General features: G+C 40.7%; 1 protein-coding gene across 7 annotated transcripts in view; it reads right to left on the bottom strand.

Moving 5' to 3' along the window:
- Positions 1-18157, bottom strand: part of FMNL2 (formin like 2) — a 184872-nt gene that overhangs the window by 50422 nt on the left and 116293 nt on the right. For all 7 annotated transcript variants that reach the window (XM_075180885.1, XM_075180887.1, XM_075180884.1 and 4 more), the window contains exons 5-6: positions 14243-14326; positions 11543-11695 (exon numbers count right to left, since the gene is read on the bottom strand). In XM_075180885.1, coding sequence (XP_075036986.1) covers positions 11543-11695; positions 14243-14326 — 237 coding nt within the window. The remainder of the gene's footprint in view (positions 1-11542; positions 11696-14242; positions 14327-18157) is intronic.

Below are 18157 nucleotides of genomic sequence, written 5' to 3'. Positions count from 1 at the left end.
CAATGGGGAATATTTACTAACAAAAGGCAACAGTGCAGTAACTCGTAACCAATCAGCAATTAGCTTTCTAAAGGCTGATTGGTTGCTGTGCTTCAGTGCAAATGTTATGCCTCGGTAACTTATATGTCTATATATGCAGTGTGATTGAATACTCACACTGTATAAACTGCCTAAACATACATACATATACACACATGTACACTCATAGTTACCAACTGTCCCTGATATTCAGGACAGTCCCACGTTTTAATGATTTGTCCCAAGAAAATGTTGTCCATGTAAATACTCCTATGTTCCAGTACAACAACATTTCTATTTTCTCTGCATATTAGTGCCCTCTAGGAGATCCCAGGGGGGCCAAGGAATAAGTGCATGGGGAATAACGACACTGTAATATCAGCCTGGTCCCACCCCCCTGCTGCTCAACGGCGCATTTCGGGGCAATGACGCGTTTCGCATTGAATTGTGTCTTCAAGGCCCTGCTCACAGAAAGTAAAGTCGGATCAGGGAGGGTTGTCTACTCTGCCAGTAGACTGTATCGCTTAGCGTATTAGATGCAATTCTTCCCATGTTTTCTTCTTCTCTAGGCTTTAGAAGTCAATATTTATTGAAAAAGAGCATTTTAAATAAAAAATAAAGTACACTATTGTCCCATTCAGTAAAACACGACAAGACTGAGATTGTAGTGCCCCAAGATCCACTGAGACAGTGGGGACGATACCGGCATGGAGACAGCGGCTTACCAGCAACGCCTCCCACTATACACAGCAGTAACGGATCATGGTAAACGTAAGAGATGAAGGACAGCAGTTTATGTTACTCTGCTATAGCACTTGTACTAATAACAAGCAGACAGACTGTGGTTACTCTCTGTCAGGACACTGGAAATAACTTAAGAGTCATAATACTACATAAGCCATGTAATTACTGTGGGAATGATTTGATGCCTAATTCACGCTGACACTTATCCGTTTGCACTTATAGCCAGGAGGAACATTTGCCTTCAAGATGAACATTTTGCATGTTTACAGGAGAAATAAGGTGAAATCTATGAGTACATATAAATGCAGATATATTTCTATTTAAAATACCAATAAATACACACACAAGTACATCAATACATCAGTAACTAAATCCTAGGGAAAGAAAATCTGAAGACTTTCACTAAAAACTCTTCTGACATCACAGAAGATGCCGATGACATCACCACAAAGAGTTTTCGGTAAAAAGAACAAGAAAATGCACAGATTTTGGCATGTTCAAAATTAAATAAATAAAACAAATATTTTTCCTGTTCAATTATATCTAAAGGTAGCATGTTAAATCCAAAGGTGTAACAATACAGATAAATAGGAAATAATGTGAATAGTTTGGTAACAGCTTCAAATCAGCTCCCAGGTAATGTCACGCTAAGTGATTCAAACTGCAATCTTTTTAGACATCATTCTGATTGGATGTTGTTACCAACCAATCAGAATGATGTCTAAAAAGATTGCAGTTTGAATCACTTAGCGTGACATTACCTGGACTCCCTTATGCCTTTCATAACATAATTAGTGACAACATGTTTTAAAACGTCTCTCCAATTATTAAAAGTGGCAATCTCAATGAGATTTACTGTTTTTATATAGAATACAACTAACATTACTTTGTAATGCAATAAGTAGAGTTCATTTATATCAATATTTGATGCACTCATTAATGTGTATATAAGGCATATTATTCATACTCAGTCATGTCAATAACTGCTAAGGCAAATGCTATTTTGTTCCTGGATTAAAGTGAAAATCCGTAGTCCGTCAATTGTTCTATAGAATATGAATACAATGCAAGCTTCCCACTTCCAATCGCCCACCAGCAGAATATTCTCTGAAAACTGCCCCTGGTTGAATGACTTCATCACAACCTTGTAACGTACGCTCCTGTCCTCCTGCGACTGCTCATTAAACAAAGCTCAGGGTTTGATTATGACGAGTTTCAGAGATGTAAACTGACAGTAATACTGTCTATTGGGACAACATAACAGATAGATGAAAAGCCATTTTTTGTTAATGGTAGGTCAGATAACACTGACATTTACTGCGGGATACTGCAGACTAGAACTAATTGCTTCTCCTTTTGATGATGAGTCATTATGTGACTGCAGACTGACAGCTACTGTTACTTGCACAGACTTGTGGTTTTAGGAGCTTCCGCGATCCTGCCAAAATCAGATCTGCTTCCTTTTTTTATTTTAAATTTAGCTTTATTACATTTTGCATATTTTCAATATGTTTCTATTTTTCCATACACACGTACAAGTTATTTATCATCATTCATTTATATACCACCAATAAGCTTTCCATATAAATTCCCTACCCCACACCCACTAGGGTACCAGTATGTTTTTGGAGTGTAGGAGGAAACCAGAGTATCCAGAGTAAGTGCACTCAAACACACAAATGACACTGGTACCTAGTCTTGGGCAAATGCGCCAGATTTATGAAACACAATTTAACATGTGAAAATTGTGGCATCTCTGTGTAGGTGCAGAATTATGTCTTCTGATGGAAAGAGCTATATAGATAGGGGGCGTTACTAACATAGAAATATAGAATTTGACGGCAGATAAGAACCGCTTGGCTCATCTAGTCTGCCCAATTTTTTAAACATTGGTAACCTCAAACCATATTTGTTCCTTAGTAAGGATATCGTTATGTCTATCCCAAGCATGTTTAAATTGCTCTACTGTATTATCCTCTACCACCTCTGATGGGAGACTATTCCACTTATCCACCACTACCCTTTCTGTGAAGCAGATTTTCCTCACATTTCCTCTGAACCTACTTCCCCTCAGTGTCAGTACATGTCCTTGTGTTCTAATACTTCTCTTCCATTGTAGAATGTTTCCCTCCTGCACCTTGTTATAACCCTTGATATATTTGAAAGTTTCTATCATGTCCCCTCTGTCCCTTCTCTGCTCCAAACTATACATATTAAGATCTTTTAGTATTTCCGGGTAAGTTTTGTGCTGTAGGCCATGCACCATTGTAGTTGCCCTTCTGTGTACAGTCTGTAATGTATTTATATCCTTCTGTAGATACGGCCTCCAGAACTGAACACAGTATTCTAGATGAGGCCGTACCAATGACCTATACAATGGTATTATTACTTCTTTCTTTCTGATACTGATTCCTCTCCCTATACACCCAAACATCTGACTTTCCTTCCTCATTGCTTTGTTTCATTTAAGTCATCTGAAATAGTGACTACTAGATCCCTTTCCTCCTCAGTAGTTAATATTATAGTATTATAGTGCTATTAATACTATATTTAGCCTTTTAGTTTTTGAGACCCAAGTGCACGATTATGCATTTTTTGGCATTAAACTATAGCTTCCACTCTCTTAACCAGTCTACCTAGATCATCAATCATTTGTTTTACCCCTCCTGGTGTGTCTACCCTGTAGACACACCAGGATACTAGGTGCATGAAAGCGATTTGATATGCACCCACATGTAAAAAGGAGATTATTCATATGATATTCAGGTGGTGGAGAGGGCACATCTTAGTTGGGCATTCCCTGGGGGCCGCAGGGCATTTCTGATCTTGACATGTTCTTGGAGGTGGTAGCTACTAGCCATCAGCTTATAGTCATTCCACCTTCCTGGTGAACATTATATTAGAGAACACATTTTGAGAGACAGATAATAAGGACAGGCACTTGTGATTCATTTAAGACAGAAACAAGGCTAAACAGTAATTTATGGGGGAAAAACTAAAAAGGAGGCGGTCCTACAATACTAAGTGGATGGACTTTGAAGTTCCCTTTCAATTCTTTTCACTGCGCAAATTTCCAGCCGGACCCCAAAAACCCTGGTGCACAGTGCTCTGTGCAAGGCAGAAAGATAAGATATGTTGTCTTAAATATAAGTGATGTTTCAGTATAATGTCTCTTTGCAGGAACAATAGATCAAGTCATATTACTGTAATCTCTGTATATAAAGCTCAGGAGGGAGCAGGGAGAGTGCTATTTGCTAGGAAATGATTTTGCAAGTGGAGATCAGTAGAACAAGGAGATTACAATCTCATTCACTTCTGAGTAACATATAATGACCGCTGTATCGATATACTGTAACCTCAGGCAGCTTTATCTCTAAGTCAAACACAGAGACTGAGTAATAATGACATTTTAGGGCAATCATCCACAGTCTATCATACCAATCTGATCACTCAGTAATGACTATGACATGATTTCCTGTGGAGGGTATTAAGGAGCAGCAGTAACACAGTCACAGAATGATACAGAAGATCCAGGAAGTACAACTTCCACTGAGTCACTGGATCACAGTTAAAGGGTGGAAACAGCTTAGCCTGGAGCTTATAGTCCTAAAATGTGTCCTCAGGTTACAACATCTCTCCACTGTCAATGGTACGGGTCACGCAGATATAACATTGTATATGTTGTGTGCAAGGTGGGTGGGGCCCGGCAGTCAGGGGCTTCAGGTTGTAACAGGACATTTCAGGGTGATGAACACAATTACCTCAAGCATAAGTAAGTGTCAAGCACATGGGGGCATGGCAATGGCATGGGGGCATGGAGATATATGTCATCATGGCCCCGCCCCACGTTGCCCTGTATGTCATCATGGCCCCGCCCCACGTTGCCCTGCCCCAGGATTGGTGCCAACGCTCCTCAGGAGGCGTAGCCATGATGACACTGCTTGCTGCAAATCGCATCATCAAGCCCCGCCCACTAGTGATGTGGGAGTGTTCCTTGCTCTCCCAAGAGTCTGAGAGGCTCCCAGAAACTCAGGAGTCCCCCAGACGTTCTGGGAGAGTAGGCAAGTACGATGCTCAGAACATACCTACTAAGAAATGGCCCAGACAGAAATGTCCTCCACCAGCTACAACGTGATCTTTCCCGACATCATATGGTGGCTGGTGGGTGAGTTTTCTATCTGGCCAATCTCTGTATTCATTTCAGTTGTATTATACAGGTCAGTTAGAAGCCCAGCCATTAGGCTGGGGCCGTATCCAATCGGCACTATTTATTTTTTCTCCACGTTTGTCTCTTTCACTTTTATGTTTTCATGTTTCTTGGAATTTTTTTTGGGTGCGGATAGGCCCTTTTGGGCTCCTGTCCCCGGAAGATCTAGGGGGGGGGGGCTGTGCGGCCCTGAGGCTCTGGTCCCCCTGAAACCCCTCGAAGGTCCTCCCCTTAGGGGGTGGACTAGTTGTGGAGCCCTGGGTGAAGCCTCGGTGGATCCCAGGGACTAAAGGGACCCCCCCTAGCCTTGTGGCGAAGGGGGTCTGAAGACCCTTGCCCCCTAAGGAACCTTTTGGTTCTGGGGGTCGGGGACCAGGGCCCTTTCTTTTTAAAGGAAGGGCCAAGTTCCGCATCCCTTAGTGCACTTTTTTATGGTTTTACAACTTTTTTGGGCACTTTTGGATTTTTGTTAGCACGTTCCCAGGCTTTTAATAATAAAAAAAAAAAAATACAGGTCAGTTAGAAGCACATTTCCCCTATATACATACCTACTAAGGTGCGCACTAGTGCTATATCCTTTGTTTAGAGGGTCAAACCACTAATGTACATTTGCTTTAAAGAGGAACTCCATGGGTGAAGTGTGCCCCAATAGTTATTTTTTCCTAACACAATAAACAGTAACTGCGCTGGAACATTCATAGTCAATGTCGACCGAGTTTTCTACCAGCCCCCTGGGAGACAGTTTCCCCTGGCAACCAGAGAAAGTCATATAGGAGTCAGGGAAAGTCATGAGAGAGAGGGGACATCGGGACACTCTGCTTTATTAAATGTGCTACTTTTATGTGTTTGAAGCTTATTTTACATTGTGTACCTATAAATGTGCAAACAGGCCTAAAAATGTGTCCTGTATCTCATTTCAATAATCTGCCTAATCACGGTAGCTCAGTCGTTAGCACCTCTTCGGGTGCATATGTGTGTATGTTAGGGAATTTAGAATGTAAGCTCCAATGGGGCAGGAAATGATGTGAGTGAGTTATCTGTATAGCGCTTAGTGGCGCTATATAAATAAATTGATGAGGATGACGGTAAGATTTTGCTTCTGACAAAATACGTACTGTAGCCGGATTAGCTCTCGCCACATATTATCCACCACTGCTAGAAAGTGTACGTATCACTGACATCTGACCTCTATTAGATGAAATGTGTGACAGGCACAAAAGCAGAAACTAAACACATACTTCTTGTATGTGTTTATCACTTGGATATCAGGACGTTAGCGTAACTCCCAACATTCATTAATAAAACATTGAGACAAAATTGACCAAACTCAAGCAGGCTCGGGCAGCTACGTAGAAGCCGGTATAGAAGGAATGTAAGCGCCGCAGGGGACATCATGAATGATCTGTATTATACCACCCAGCAGGGACACTGTTAATGTACCTACCACATACACTATGTATCAAGGCAGAAAAGTATATATCCACCCCTGGGAAACCTTTCATGTGCCAGAAAATGAGTTTCCATTTCTGAAATAAATTAGGTGCTCAAATGCACTACTGAATTATACATTGTAATAAGCCCCATCTATAAAGGTAGCGCTGATCCCCATCTAACCTGCACTGCAAAGCAATACATTTATTCTAAAATCTGCGTAAAAAAGCAAAATTTGTGTTTTTAATTAAATTAGTCAACGTCTTAGCGAGGCAAAGCTATTTTTATCAGGGTACAACTGTATCACAAAAAACATTGGTTTATTTGAGTAATAACATAGTTCTTGCTATATGTAAGTCCTGTAATGCTTCCGTCCTTCTCGTGATTATGGAGAAATCAAGAGGGACCAAAACTAGTTTTGTATTACACGTCGAACATTTGCACTTAAAATTAAATTACCTCCTGTGTGAGGAGCACTGCTATGCAAGGTAACACAGAGAGGAGCGTGATACACATAGATAACTGAGAGCCTCCTCCTTCAGTCACTGCGAGGAGCACTGCTATGCAAGGTAACACAGAGAGGAGCGTGATACACATAGATAACTGAGAGCCTCCTCCTTCAGTCACTGCGAAGAGCACTGCTATGCAAGGTAACAATGAGAGGAGTGTGATATACATAAATAACTGAGAGCCTCCTCCTTCAGTCACTGCGAGGAGCACTGCTATGAAAGGTAACACAGAGAGGAGTGTGATACACATAGATAACTGAGAGCCTCCTCCTTCAGTCACTGCGAGGAGCACTGCTATGCAAGGTAACACAGAGAGGAGTGTGATACACATAGATAACCGAGAGCCTCCTCCTTCAGTCACTGCGAGGAGCACTGCTATGCAAGGTAACACAGAGAGGAGTGTAATACACATAGATAACTGAGAGCTTCCCCCTTCAGTCACTGCGAGGAGCACTGCTATGCAAGGTAACACAGAGAGGAGTGTAATACACATAGATAACTGAGAGCTTCCTCCTTCAGTCACTGCGAGGAGCACTGCTATGCAAGATAACACAGAGAGGAGTGTGATACACATAGATAACTGAGAGCCTCCTCCTTCAGTCACTGCGAGGAGCACTGCTACGCAAGGTAACACAGAGAGGAGTGTGAAACACATAGATAACTGAGAGCCAGAGAGGAGTGTGTACATATCACAATCATACTGGGTTATATTTTTCAAGCCTAGAATGATGGCATTGTTGCTTTTGCTAACTATTAGGCATTTAATTCTTATGAAGATGGCAGCTTTCACTGGTAGTGACATAATTCAGCATCCTATAATGTCATATGTCAATACGTTTGTTCTTTATTATGTTTATGATCAGTTAGGAACTATATATTCCTTCTGGGTACACAACACATCTCTATAGGGAGATACAACATTAGGAAGTTATTACTTCTATTTATAAACTGTTGCCATGTTCAGATTTCTTGTTGTCATCTGTGACATCACAAATGACGTTAACTGTTCCAGTGAATTCTGGGTGTTTACAAGACAAACTCCCTTCCGATCCTTGCGCAAGGAGCCTCTGCGGCGATGTCTGGCCTGAAACCTCCTCTCATTTTCCTGCACAGCGCAAACAGTAGAATTCAATTGGCCGCGTTACTTTTACAGTAACGCGGCCTGCACACTATTACCGTTATTACGGTAATTTCAACACTGGCTTTTTGTTCGCGAATCACGTCATTGAGTCCTCCATCCTTCCCAGTACACTAGGAAGTGGGCGGGAACTGGGAGAAAGGCCTGCTCTCCTGGAGTGACACAAATGTCACAAGTCTCTAGGACATAGCAGGACTGTAGGCACGTATGCTCCAAAGTGATGTTTATTATCATCTTTGTATATATGCAATCATGTGAAACTAGTTGCAGAGTGATTTTATGGGGTCAGTTCCCAAAAGCGTAATGTGCATAGGCAAACTGAGGGGGGGGGGGGTTCCTAGTGCCTGGAAACCCCCTCCATGTCTGCGGCACTGTACAATCGAGGCAGCTGGACCCTGCCCCCGCTTCACACAGCTCTACTTGAAAAGGGAGAGCTGCGTGCACCTAACAGTAGTGCACGCAGCATTGCCCATGTATATTATGGGGATAGGAAGAGTTGGAGAGCAGCCAAGCACTGTCTAAAATTATAGCCACACCCCCATGCATGCTGGTCACGCCCACTGGTGGCGTGGTGTGGGAACCCCCCTCTACAAATCCTGCGTTTGCCCCTGATGTGAGCATGGAGTAATGTTGGCTCAAGGACGATAAATCTCTACCTTAGCGCATGAAACAATGCACATTTATACATTTTCATAAATCCATTTTATGGCCTGGCTATGGTAATGTCTGCCTAGCACAGCATGCTGGGAAAATATATCTGAAAAGAAAACTCAGGACATCTTTCCCTGCTCTAAACCATAAATATACGAATAGGTTTTAGTGACACTTTCCTTTTAAAAGCAAGGCAGCAATCCATACAACAATGTCAGCATCCAACATATGTTGTGACTGAACTTTAATCTATGGCCGTTAATCATCTTGCGCTCTTTACTACACTGCACTTTATAGAACCAAGGCAATCTCCTCTCAATACATTGTTTCCATACATCAGCAAATACGTGGACAGCCCTATTGATTTTACACTTACGTGGCGATGTACAACAGTAATGCAGACTTATTTGCACATGTCGTTTCTTCAAATAGTCTCGTTCTTAGTCACGCAATTGATAAGTTATATTTTTAAGACGGCAGATGAAAAAAACATAAATAGAGTATTTAATTCAGACGTTGACTGCTAGGAAAGAATCCACATTAAAGCAATACAGTAACCTGTGGGGAAAAACAGGACTGAAGGCATATATATATATATATATATATATATATATATATATATCTATATCACTCATAGGGGTAACTGTATCACACCTTCTAAAAAGGAAAAGTGAGGGTGTTGCCCATGGCAGCCAATCAGATTCTAGCTAGCAACACCTCTACCTTTCCTGTTCAGAAGGTTTGATACATGTACCCCGTAGAATCCAATCAAGAGATTGCAGCTTGTGATTGGTCCTCACACATCCCCTCTGCTGCCATTTAAAGTTGGTTAACTAAGCTGCTATGTATTTTTAGGGGCATTCGCAAAAATGGAGATAATGCTTATTTCAAAAGCAATTTTATGGCCATTTGTACACAATATAATTTCTATCAGTATGCATGTCAATGCTATTTTGTACGCTAACAGTGTGCTCTCATTTGTAGTGATGAGATGTACAAGTAACGGCAGCAAGGCTGTGTTGATGTATTTGAAGTGCCGTTACCTATGTTTCTCTTTCAGGCTCTCATTAATAATTAGTATTTGCTAATGCCCGGGGCTCCATTCGTGCTAGTGTAACGGCATTCCAACACATTTTGCCTGCAGCCCCAAAAACTGTTGTCCCGCTGCCCTTCCCCCATTCCTCTTATCTTGTGTGCTCTCACTTCTTTGCAAAGAGAAGAGAGATAATATGTGCTCCAAGGTGGCTGAGATCCTGTGGTACTGGTACAGCTCAGGAAGATGCATGGCTGCTGTAGGGTGGGTCACAGAGCCGTAACTTAGAGTCCTAGCGCCCCAGGCAATCGCCCCTGTCGCACAGCCCTAGTTACGGCCCTGGTGCGTCAGTCAGGTAAGTGGGTAGCAGGACAAGGGGAGACATCAGGCCAGTAGAGGTGTGAGGGGTGGATGGACAGACATAAGCATAGAGACACAGATGTATGAATGGGTGCAGACAGGGGGGACAAAAATATGAGGGAAATATGGCAGCTAAGATATGGAAACACAAAGACATAGTAAGACAGAACTAATAGCCGGACTAGACCTGTCAAAGAAAAATTGATAGACAGAGGTTACAAGAAACATGAGGGGAGAGTCGAAGTGGCAGAGAAGACACGGAAGAGAAAGGAGGACACTAGCAGATATGATGTAAGTGGAGGATGTGAAAGGAAAAAAGAGGGGAACATGGCAAGTGAGGTAAGAGGGTGAGGGAAAGATGAGGTGGAAATATTCCCTGTGTTGTATATCAATTAATAGAATTCTTTTCCTTTATAAAAAATCTCTAGATTCTTCTCTGTGTTAGATATCTGTCAGTAGAATGTTCTCTGTATTGTGTATTTGTCAGCAGAATGCTCTCTGTATTGTAAATTAGTCAGTAGAATGCTCTCACATTGTGAATGTCAGTTGAATGCTCTCTGTAATGTATATCAGTCAGCAGAATGTTCTCTGTATTGTGTATCAGTCAATAGAAGGCTCTCTGTATTATATATCAGTCAGCAGAATGTTCTCTGTATTGTGTATCAGGTAGTAGAAGGCTCTCTGTATTGTAAATCAGCTAACACTGGACAGCACAAAGGATGAGCCACCCACAGTAAATAGTGGTGCACACAGCATTACAAGGGATAATGGAGAGAACTGGAGGCGGACTAGCGCTTGTGAAACCTGTCAGCCACGCCCACTCCAGACACCCCACATCCTCCGCTACAGAACATATGACAGAAAATAGGCAGGTTGCACAATTTACAAAAAAAATATCCACACGGTTCTGCTAGCTACCATTTAATACATCCTTTTTACCAAAGGGGGAGTTGGTCCGCACTAATTTCCAACTATATTAAAGGTGCTACACTCATGTGACTGAAAATACAATACACAATCTAAAATACAGATGCAGGGGCGCACTTTACGCACTAAGAACAAATCTATACAACTAAATACAACTTAACTCTGCAGTAAAATAAACTCTAGAATATGACTTCTAGAATAAACATGAGGTTCTTAGTGCACATTTTTATCAAACTTTGGACTAGGAATCTTATGTTTAAATTTTTTCTAAGTGCTTAAACTGTGCACCTGCACCTATATCTTGGATTGTGTATTTAATACATACTAGACTACTCTCCCGCAATGTCCGGGAGACTCCAGAGATACAGGTAGTTTCACAGGAGAGCAGGTCTTTCTCCCAGATCATACCCACTTCCTAGTGAAGTGGCCAGGACAGGTGTTTTTCTGATGCGATTCGCCGTCAATTGGTCAGAGAGAAAGAGAGAGAAAGAGAGAGAGATATTAGATGTATATTTATATATTACCGTAAAGTAGAGTGTCTGCCTGACCGAGTAATACTATTTCCCACAGGAGAAGGCAGGTTACCCCCTCTATGTAGATCTTCAATGGAACGACTCCAATGTTTTGATTTGTCGACATTGTTTTCTACATTATTCTCCAGACACTCAAAGTCAAATCTAACGGAAAAAGAAAATTAAATGCAGGGATTAAAATAAAAAATATTCAGAACATTTCCATCCCACTCACACAGAGCACTATTGCTAGCCTTGGTCGCTTTAAGAGTTTCCCAACTGTTATAACCTAAGAATGTTTACATATAACACTATTTTTATTGTATATCGCTCTTGCATACAGTATTCAGTGATCACATACATGCTGCAACACGTTGGAAGAACAAGCATTGAGAATAATAAAACTAGAGACATGTTCTCACGATTCCAGAAAGTTTCGAAGTGCAACAATGTGAAACGCGTTATACATTTTAATCGATGGGCTCACTTATCCTTTGTTCTCACAAACATTTTAATTTTATTTTTTTTAACTGAAATATAATCCATTTATGTATCTTTGGCAACTGGAGTTACTGATTTGGGTGGAGCGGTCTCTCTATACGTTTGAGACTGCTCCTGATTGGCTGCCATCTATTAAGTAGGCGGGCTTAACGCATTTGGCATTGGGAGCTGCGTAGGAGCAGTTAGTTTTGTCTATGTTGGGCTTTTTTCTCTTTTATTTCCATATGGAATAATTTGGATCAAGAAAACAAGCCGATTCCAGGTAAATATTCATTAGGGACTCTATACTACAGAAAAATTCATGGGGTCAATAAGGTTAAAAAATAATAATGGGGACACATGAATTATTTATTTCTAATGTAGAGGGGCACAACTGATCATAAGTAAATATAATAGGGGACACATACCTATTTTAGCTGTATGTACATGTGTTTACTGAGGGAAACGTTCATGCCACGGCTACCTGCCATATTTGAAGTGCACCCTATCAGTAATTACTTGCCATAATACTTCCACCACTGCACCATTGCAGTAATGGTCAATTATAAATTTATACGGAATTTTGTCCATTGTGACTTCTCAGAAAACGAGGCACAGCACATAACTTTATTAGATTTTCGCTAATTAATTTTGTCTACATCCTAGTGACCAAACGGCAAGTTGGGTCATGTTTACTCATACACAATTATCTGCAGACAAGAGGGTCTTTGTGCTGTGTGCCATTTTCAAATGTTAGTCATTCTATTAAAAATGGATGTTTTCCATCGTGGCAACTCTCTGGAAAGTGAAAGAACTGTTGCCAAACTAGTATTTTATGAGGAGGAACTTGAAATATACAAGTTAGGGACATGATTATGAATAAACACACTTCAGTGTTTTAGATACACCGGTTTACCAAACGCAAATATCGCAAACGAAACTCTAATCAAGGTACAACCGAACTATTTGTAACATTCAGCTACTTATTCTCTTTTATATAGTGTAGAAATGTAACATATGCTACACAAATAGGTAACATCTTGTCTAAACTCCAGGGGGTATATTTACTAAACTGCGGGTTTGAAAAAGTGGAGATGTTGCCTATAGCAACCAATCAGATTCTAGCTGTCATTTATTTAGTGCATTCTACAAAATGACAGCTAAAATCTGATTGGTTGCTATAGGCAACATCTCCACTTTTTCAAACCCGCAGTTTAGTAAATCTAGCCCCAGCTCTTCACAAGACTTTTATAATTAAGGTGTTTTAAGACACAGGAGAGCAACCAAGACCAAATTTCCTGAACTTTAAGTTAAACTTAAATTAAAACTCACATACACACTTTAAAGGCACACTCTCCCTATTTTTTTATTTTAACTTTGTTTTTTTCTAATTAAAATATTAGGAAGTAATTGTATAATATAATTAACAATGCAGCAGTGCACTGCCATTTTTTATCACATTGTCCGATAATCTCCTTATATCCTACCATAACCCTCCTGTCAATCGAGATATTTTTGAAGATCTGAGTGCCTTTAAAACATTCTTCTACTAAGTAACTAAAGCCTGGATATATTATTTCTCTTTTATATATAATTATTTAATTATATTATTATTTGATTGAGATTAAAAAGATAGAGGCCATTGTGTCCAAAGGTGCACAGACTGTGATTTTGACAGTCAGTTAGGTCATTGTACACCTAATTAGCCGCAAAGTGAAGGGTGCCTGAGCCCAAAAGAAAATGAACACACATCAAAATCTGATTAGAACCGCATTGTATATTTGTATCACAGATATTGAGATCACTTGTATTTGTTTAAATGTATGAGATAATGTACCCCTACTGCAAATTATTAGGATATTATAAGTCATCAAAGGTTTCCAGGAGCAGTTAAAGGCACAAACTTTATACAGGTCATGGTGCTCCACGATGATTACTACTATATGTAATAATTTATGACAAGGAGTGCGTTATTTCCTATAGTTCACAAGATTTCCTAATGAACACTGAACTAATGACATTAGGACTCACCGATGATAAAGACAGATAGTTATATGAGTTTATACATATTTACTTCACTACTATCGGGAGAAAAGTGCTAAATGAATAAAGTAACACACACATATTTTATATATTCATTTATTGAGCATTACAAGTCTTCTATAGCCTACTCTCCTCCATGAAGGACCATGAGCATCAGCATGCTTAAGCAGAGAAATCTTTTCAACTTACGTGACTGCGTACTGCGCAAAGGAGAGATATTCCACGAGTACATCAAGTCCTTTGTTCTCTTCATTTAAAAATTCTCTCACCCACCTGTCACAACAACACATTCATAATTAGTGGATTGAATTAAGGAAATAGAAGTGAAATCTGTACAGCAGAGTAGGACATGGTAAATATTAATATACTGAAGTGAAATGGACTTAGAAAAACATATCCGGCCTCTGGGGCAGGACGCCGTGATCCAAACATCTGCAGGACGCAGAACCATGAAGAGCTTTTTTTTTAATAGTTTGAATGGCCTATCTGTCCCTCTAGAAAGTGAGGGGCTGAGGAATGCTGGGGAACTGACAAAATGGCCTTTTAAATAAAGTTCAAAGTTCAACTTTCATGCAGGATTTGGACATCCCGGCCTGGCAAGTGTACTGCTATAAATACCAACCCTGGCTCCATAAATGTCTTTAACTCTTCTGCTGCCAGGCAAGGACATAGCCAACCGCCTCGCTGAGATCCATGAGACCAGGAGAACAGATGTCCCTCAGAAATATCCAAAATAAGTTTTATTTTTAGATTTTTTTATACTTCTATTAACTAATTTTTCTTTGCAGTTCCTTGATGTAAAACTTCTATATGGTGTACTTGAAGAATATACATGACCCTATTAATCCTATCATGTAAGTGAACTGAGTAAACTACTTAATAATGGAGCTTCTGTTCTGCATCACAATCTACATCACAATCTAATCTCATACTTGCCTACCTTTGGCAAGCTGTATCCGGGAGTGCGGCGTGTCTAGAGGGCGGTGAATCGTGTCATTTTGGCCCCGCCCCCACGTCAAATATGACATTTTGTCGGGTGGGGCAGGGCCAAAATGACGCGATTCACCGTAAATCGCATCATTTTAGCCCCACAATTGCAGGATGCGGGAGATTTGCCAGCTCTCCCAGGAGTCCGGGAGACCGACCCGAATTTCGGGAGTCTCCGGGACATTCTGGGAGAGTTGGCAAGTATGTCTAATCTGTACTTTGAACATTTTTTACACCAAACAAAATGCAGTGGGATCCTGTACAAACACATAGGGGTCTATGCATCAATAAGATGCGGTACAGCTTAATATGAATCGCAGTAATGCATATTTAGGTACCGCTAAGATGCACCATGCAGGGACTACTCTGGGAGCCCCAGGGAAGTGACCCCTCTCCTGCGATCTTTTTTGCTACTTAGTGCTGCCGGTGACAGGAGGAAATTCCACTGTACCGGATTCAGGATCCCATAGGAAATGACAGGTACCTGTCAGTGCAATACGAAGCTTATCAAAGCTTCATGCATTGCAGAACATCGCAGTCCCCATAGTAATCTATGGGGACTGCGATGCTGCACGGTGTGAGCCAAAACGAAGGAGATCTCATCATCATCCATTTATATAGCGCCACTAATTCCACAGCGCTGTACAGAGAACTCACTCTCATCAGTCCCTGCCCCATTGGAGCTTACAGTCTAAATTCCCTAACACACACACACAGACAGACTAGGGTCAATTTGTTAGCAGCCAATTAACCTACCAGTATGTTTTTGGCGTGTGGGAGGAAACCGATGCACCTGGAGGAAACCCACGCAAACACTGGGAGAACATACAAACTCCTCACAGATAAGGTCATGGTCAGGAACTGAACTCATGACCCCAGTGCTGTAAGGCAGAAGTGCTAACCACTAAGCCACAGTGCTGCCCATTTCTATGAAATATCCTCCGTTAGGCAGTTAATACATAGCAAATTTACTTAAAAGATGTGGAAACAGCAATTTCCGCATTAAGTTTTTGCTTGATGCATAGACCCCATAGTCCATTACATTATACAGTCTGTTACATTATATACAAAGCTATATAGCAGTAAAAGCCAATGGAAGGGTTCCACTTCCCCACTTAACTCAGCTGTACTAATATTATTTTTGCAGTAGGGGGATTTCATACATCTGAAGTCCCTTCCATACCATTACCCTGTAGTTATTATTGGTGATGACTGTTTTGGGGGACAATGCCGTAGCTCCAAGGATTTCAGCGCTAGAAGAATGACGGTGGTCCAACATTTATCAAATAATGATTGCTGTACCTCATTGGACAGGTGAAGCCATCCAATCAGGTGCAACACTCACTATAAACACACCTTGATGCAGGTCTGAACTGTCCCCATTTTGTGGTTCCTCCTGCTCTGATATCCCCGGTGATTCTGCATTCTCACTAGGCCTGTCATTGGGCACCAGCAGTGATCACAAGGAAAGAGTAAGAGTGTAAGCTGGGAGGGAATCCCACCTGATGGTTAGCAGAGATGTGGTGGAGTTTGGTGGTTAAACGTTAAAGAGAAACCCACACAAGACCGCATTTTTGTGTACTGTATTTGTGACTTTCTTACACATCAATAAGCAGTTGTTTGCAGAATACTTGTTTAGTATAATAGAATTACCTAATAACTATCAGGAAATAACAGCTAATGCTAACAGGGCGGTAACAGGCAAAACAACAAGTTGTAGTGATTTGGTACATTGAAGCCAGTTCGTCATTGACACTGTTCATCTGATTCCAATATTGCCCATTCACTTAGTACCTAAAGTAACTTGGCATCTATCTTCTCATAAGCCCTGCTGACCACTGACTATCTGAAGGACTAACAGGAGCATCTAAAGTTGTTGCTACAGTAGGAGATCCAATCATTACATGAACCGCCTTGTGTATATAAGTCCTCCTACTACCTTTAGATTGTGAGCTCTCGGGACAGGTTCGGTCTGTTACTATGTATCTTATATTCCTATCATTGCTCTGCAGAGCTCTTCAGAATATACATAAGTGTGACAATACTGTGTGTGTATAATACATTCAGAAGATACTTGTAGAGTAATTTTACTTTAAGTGTTGTGGGGATTTAAAGAGACTCTAAAAAGCTAAGTCCACTTTTTTGGAGCTTTTTCCCCTTTTTTTTTAGGGTGTTAAATAATCAAAATACACACAAAGTGTATATAGCCACTGGGTTGTATCTAACTGTTGGTCTATCTATCAAGTACCTTGTTATACATATTTGTTATCTGTTCTCTGATAACATCTGACTCCCACTGCTGTACGGCCTGGCCAGCTAGTTTGAATTGACTAATCTTATCATGTGTAGACATAGGACAGCATAAGTCTGACCCCCTGAAGATCAAGAATCTGATCAACAGAGTGTATCTAACCAAAGGTCAGATACAGAGTAAGGGATATATTTGCAAACCTTTGGTCTAAATTGCACATTACTCTCAGAGCACTATGTCTGTGACATATGAACAGGAATGATGAATGATTTGTACTTGCCACAACAAGATCATCCATATGGAAAAAGTAGACTAAACTTTGCGGTTTAGCTAAAAATAACCTTATTTGAAGGTGTGGTTTTTCCATTTCTCTCAAATTTATAATGTTCTTGTTATAGGAAGCTGCTAAAAACTGAGTAACATGACCAGGCTGCAGCGGGCGCCCAAATTCACCCCCCCCCCCTCCCTTCCATTGTGGCATGTAAAACTGCTGAGGTCACTAATCTGGCACCATCAAACCGGTACTTATATGCCCTATAAAACCTAATAGATATAATTATTACGTAGTTTGCCGATGCAGAACCAGGCAGTTAAAACAGAACATACTTATATAAAGTACATTTAAATGTTCAAACACGCCAATCGTAAAATTAAATAATAACAGACAACCCCCTAAAATTAAGCTGAATAGAAAAGCTGTTAATTACTGTAATTTAAGTATCGACCTAGCTTGTAACTTTGTAAAAAAGTTTTACAACAGTGAAGGGCAACCTATGACTCACTAGCTGGTCCCCTGCCAACCTCTGGGACTTGTGGTTCTATTTGAGGCTCGTTAGTAGGCAAATCACTAATATGGATGTTCTAAC

This window comes from Mixophyes fleayi, chromosome 7 (genome assembly GCF_038048845.1).
Source record: "Mixophyes fleayi isolate aMixFle1 chromosome 7, aMixFle1.hap1, whole genome shotgun sequence".
In the NCBI taxonomy this organism is placed as follows: Eukaryota; Metazoa; Chordata; class Amphibia; order Anura; family Limnodynastidae; genus Mixophyes; species Mixophyes fleayi.
The sequence above is the reverse complement of the archived record's forward strand: the minus strand, read 5'-3'. Positions and strand labels throughout refer to the sequence as shown.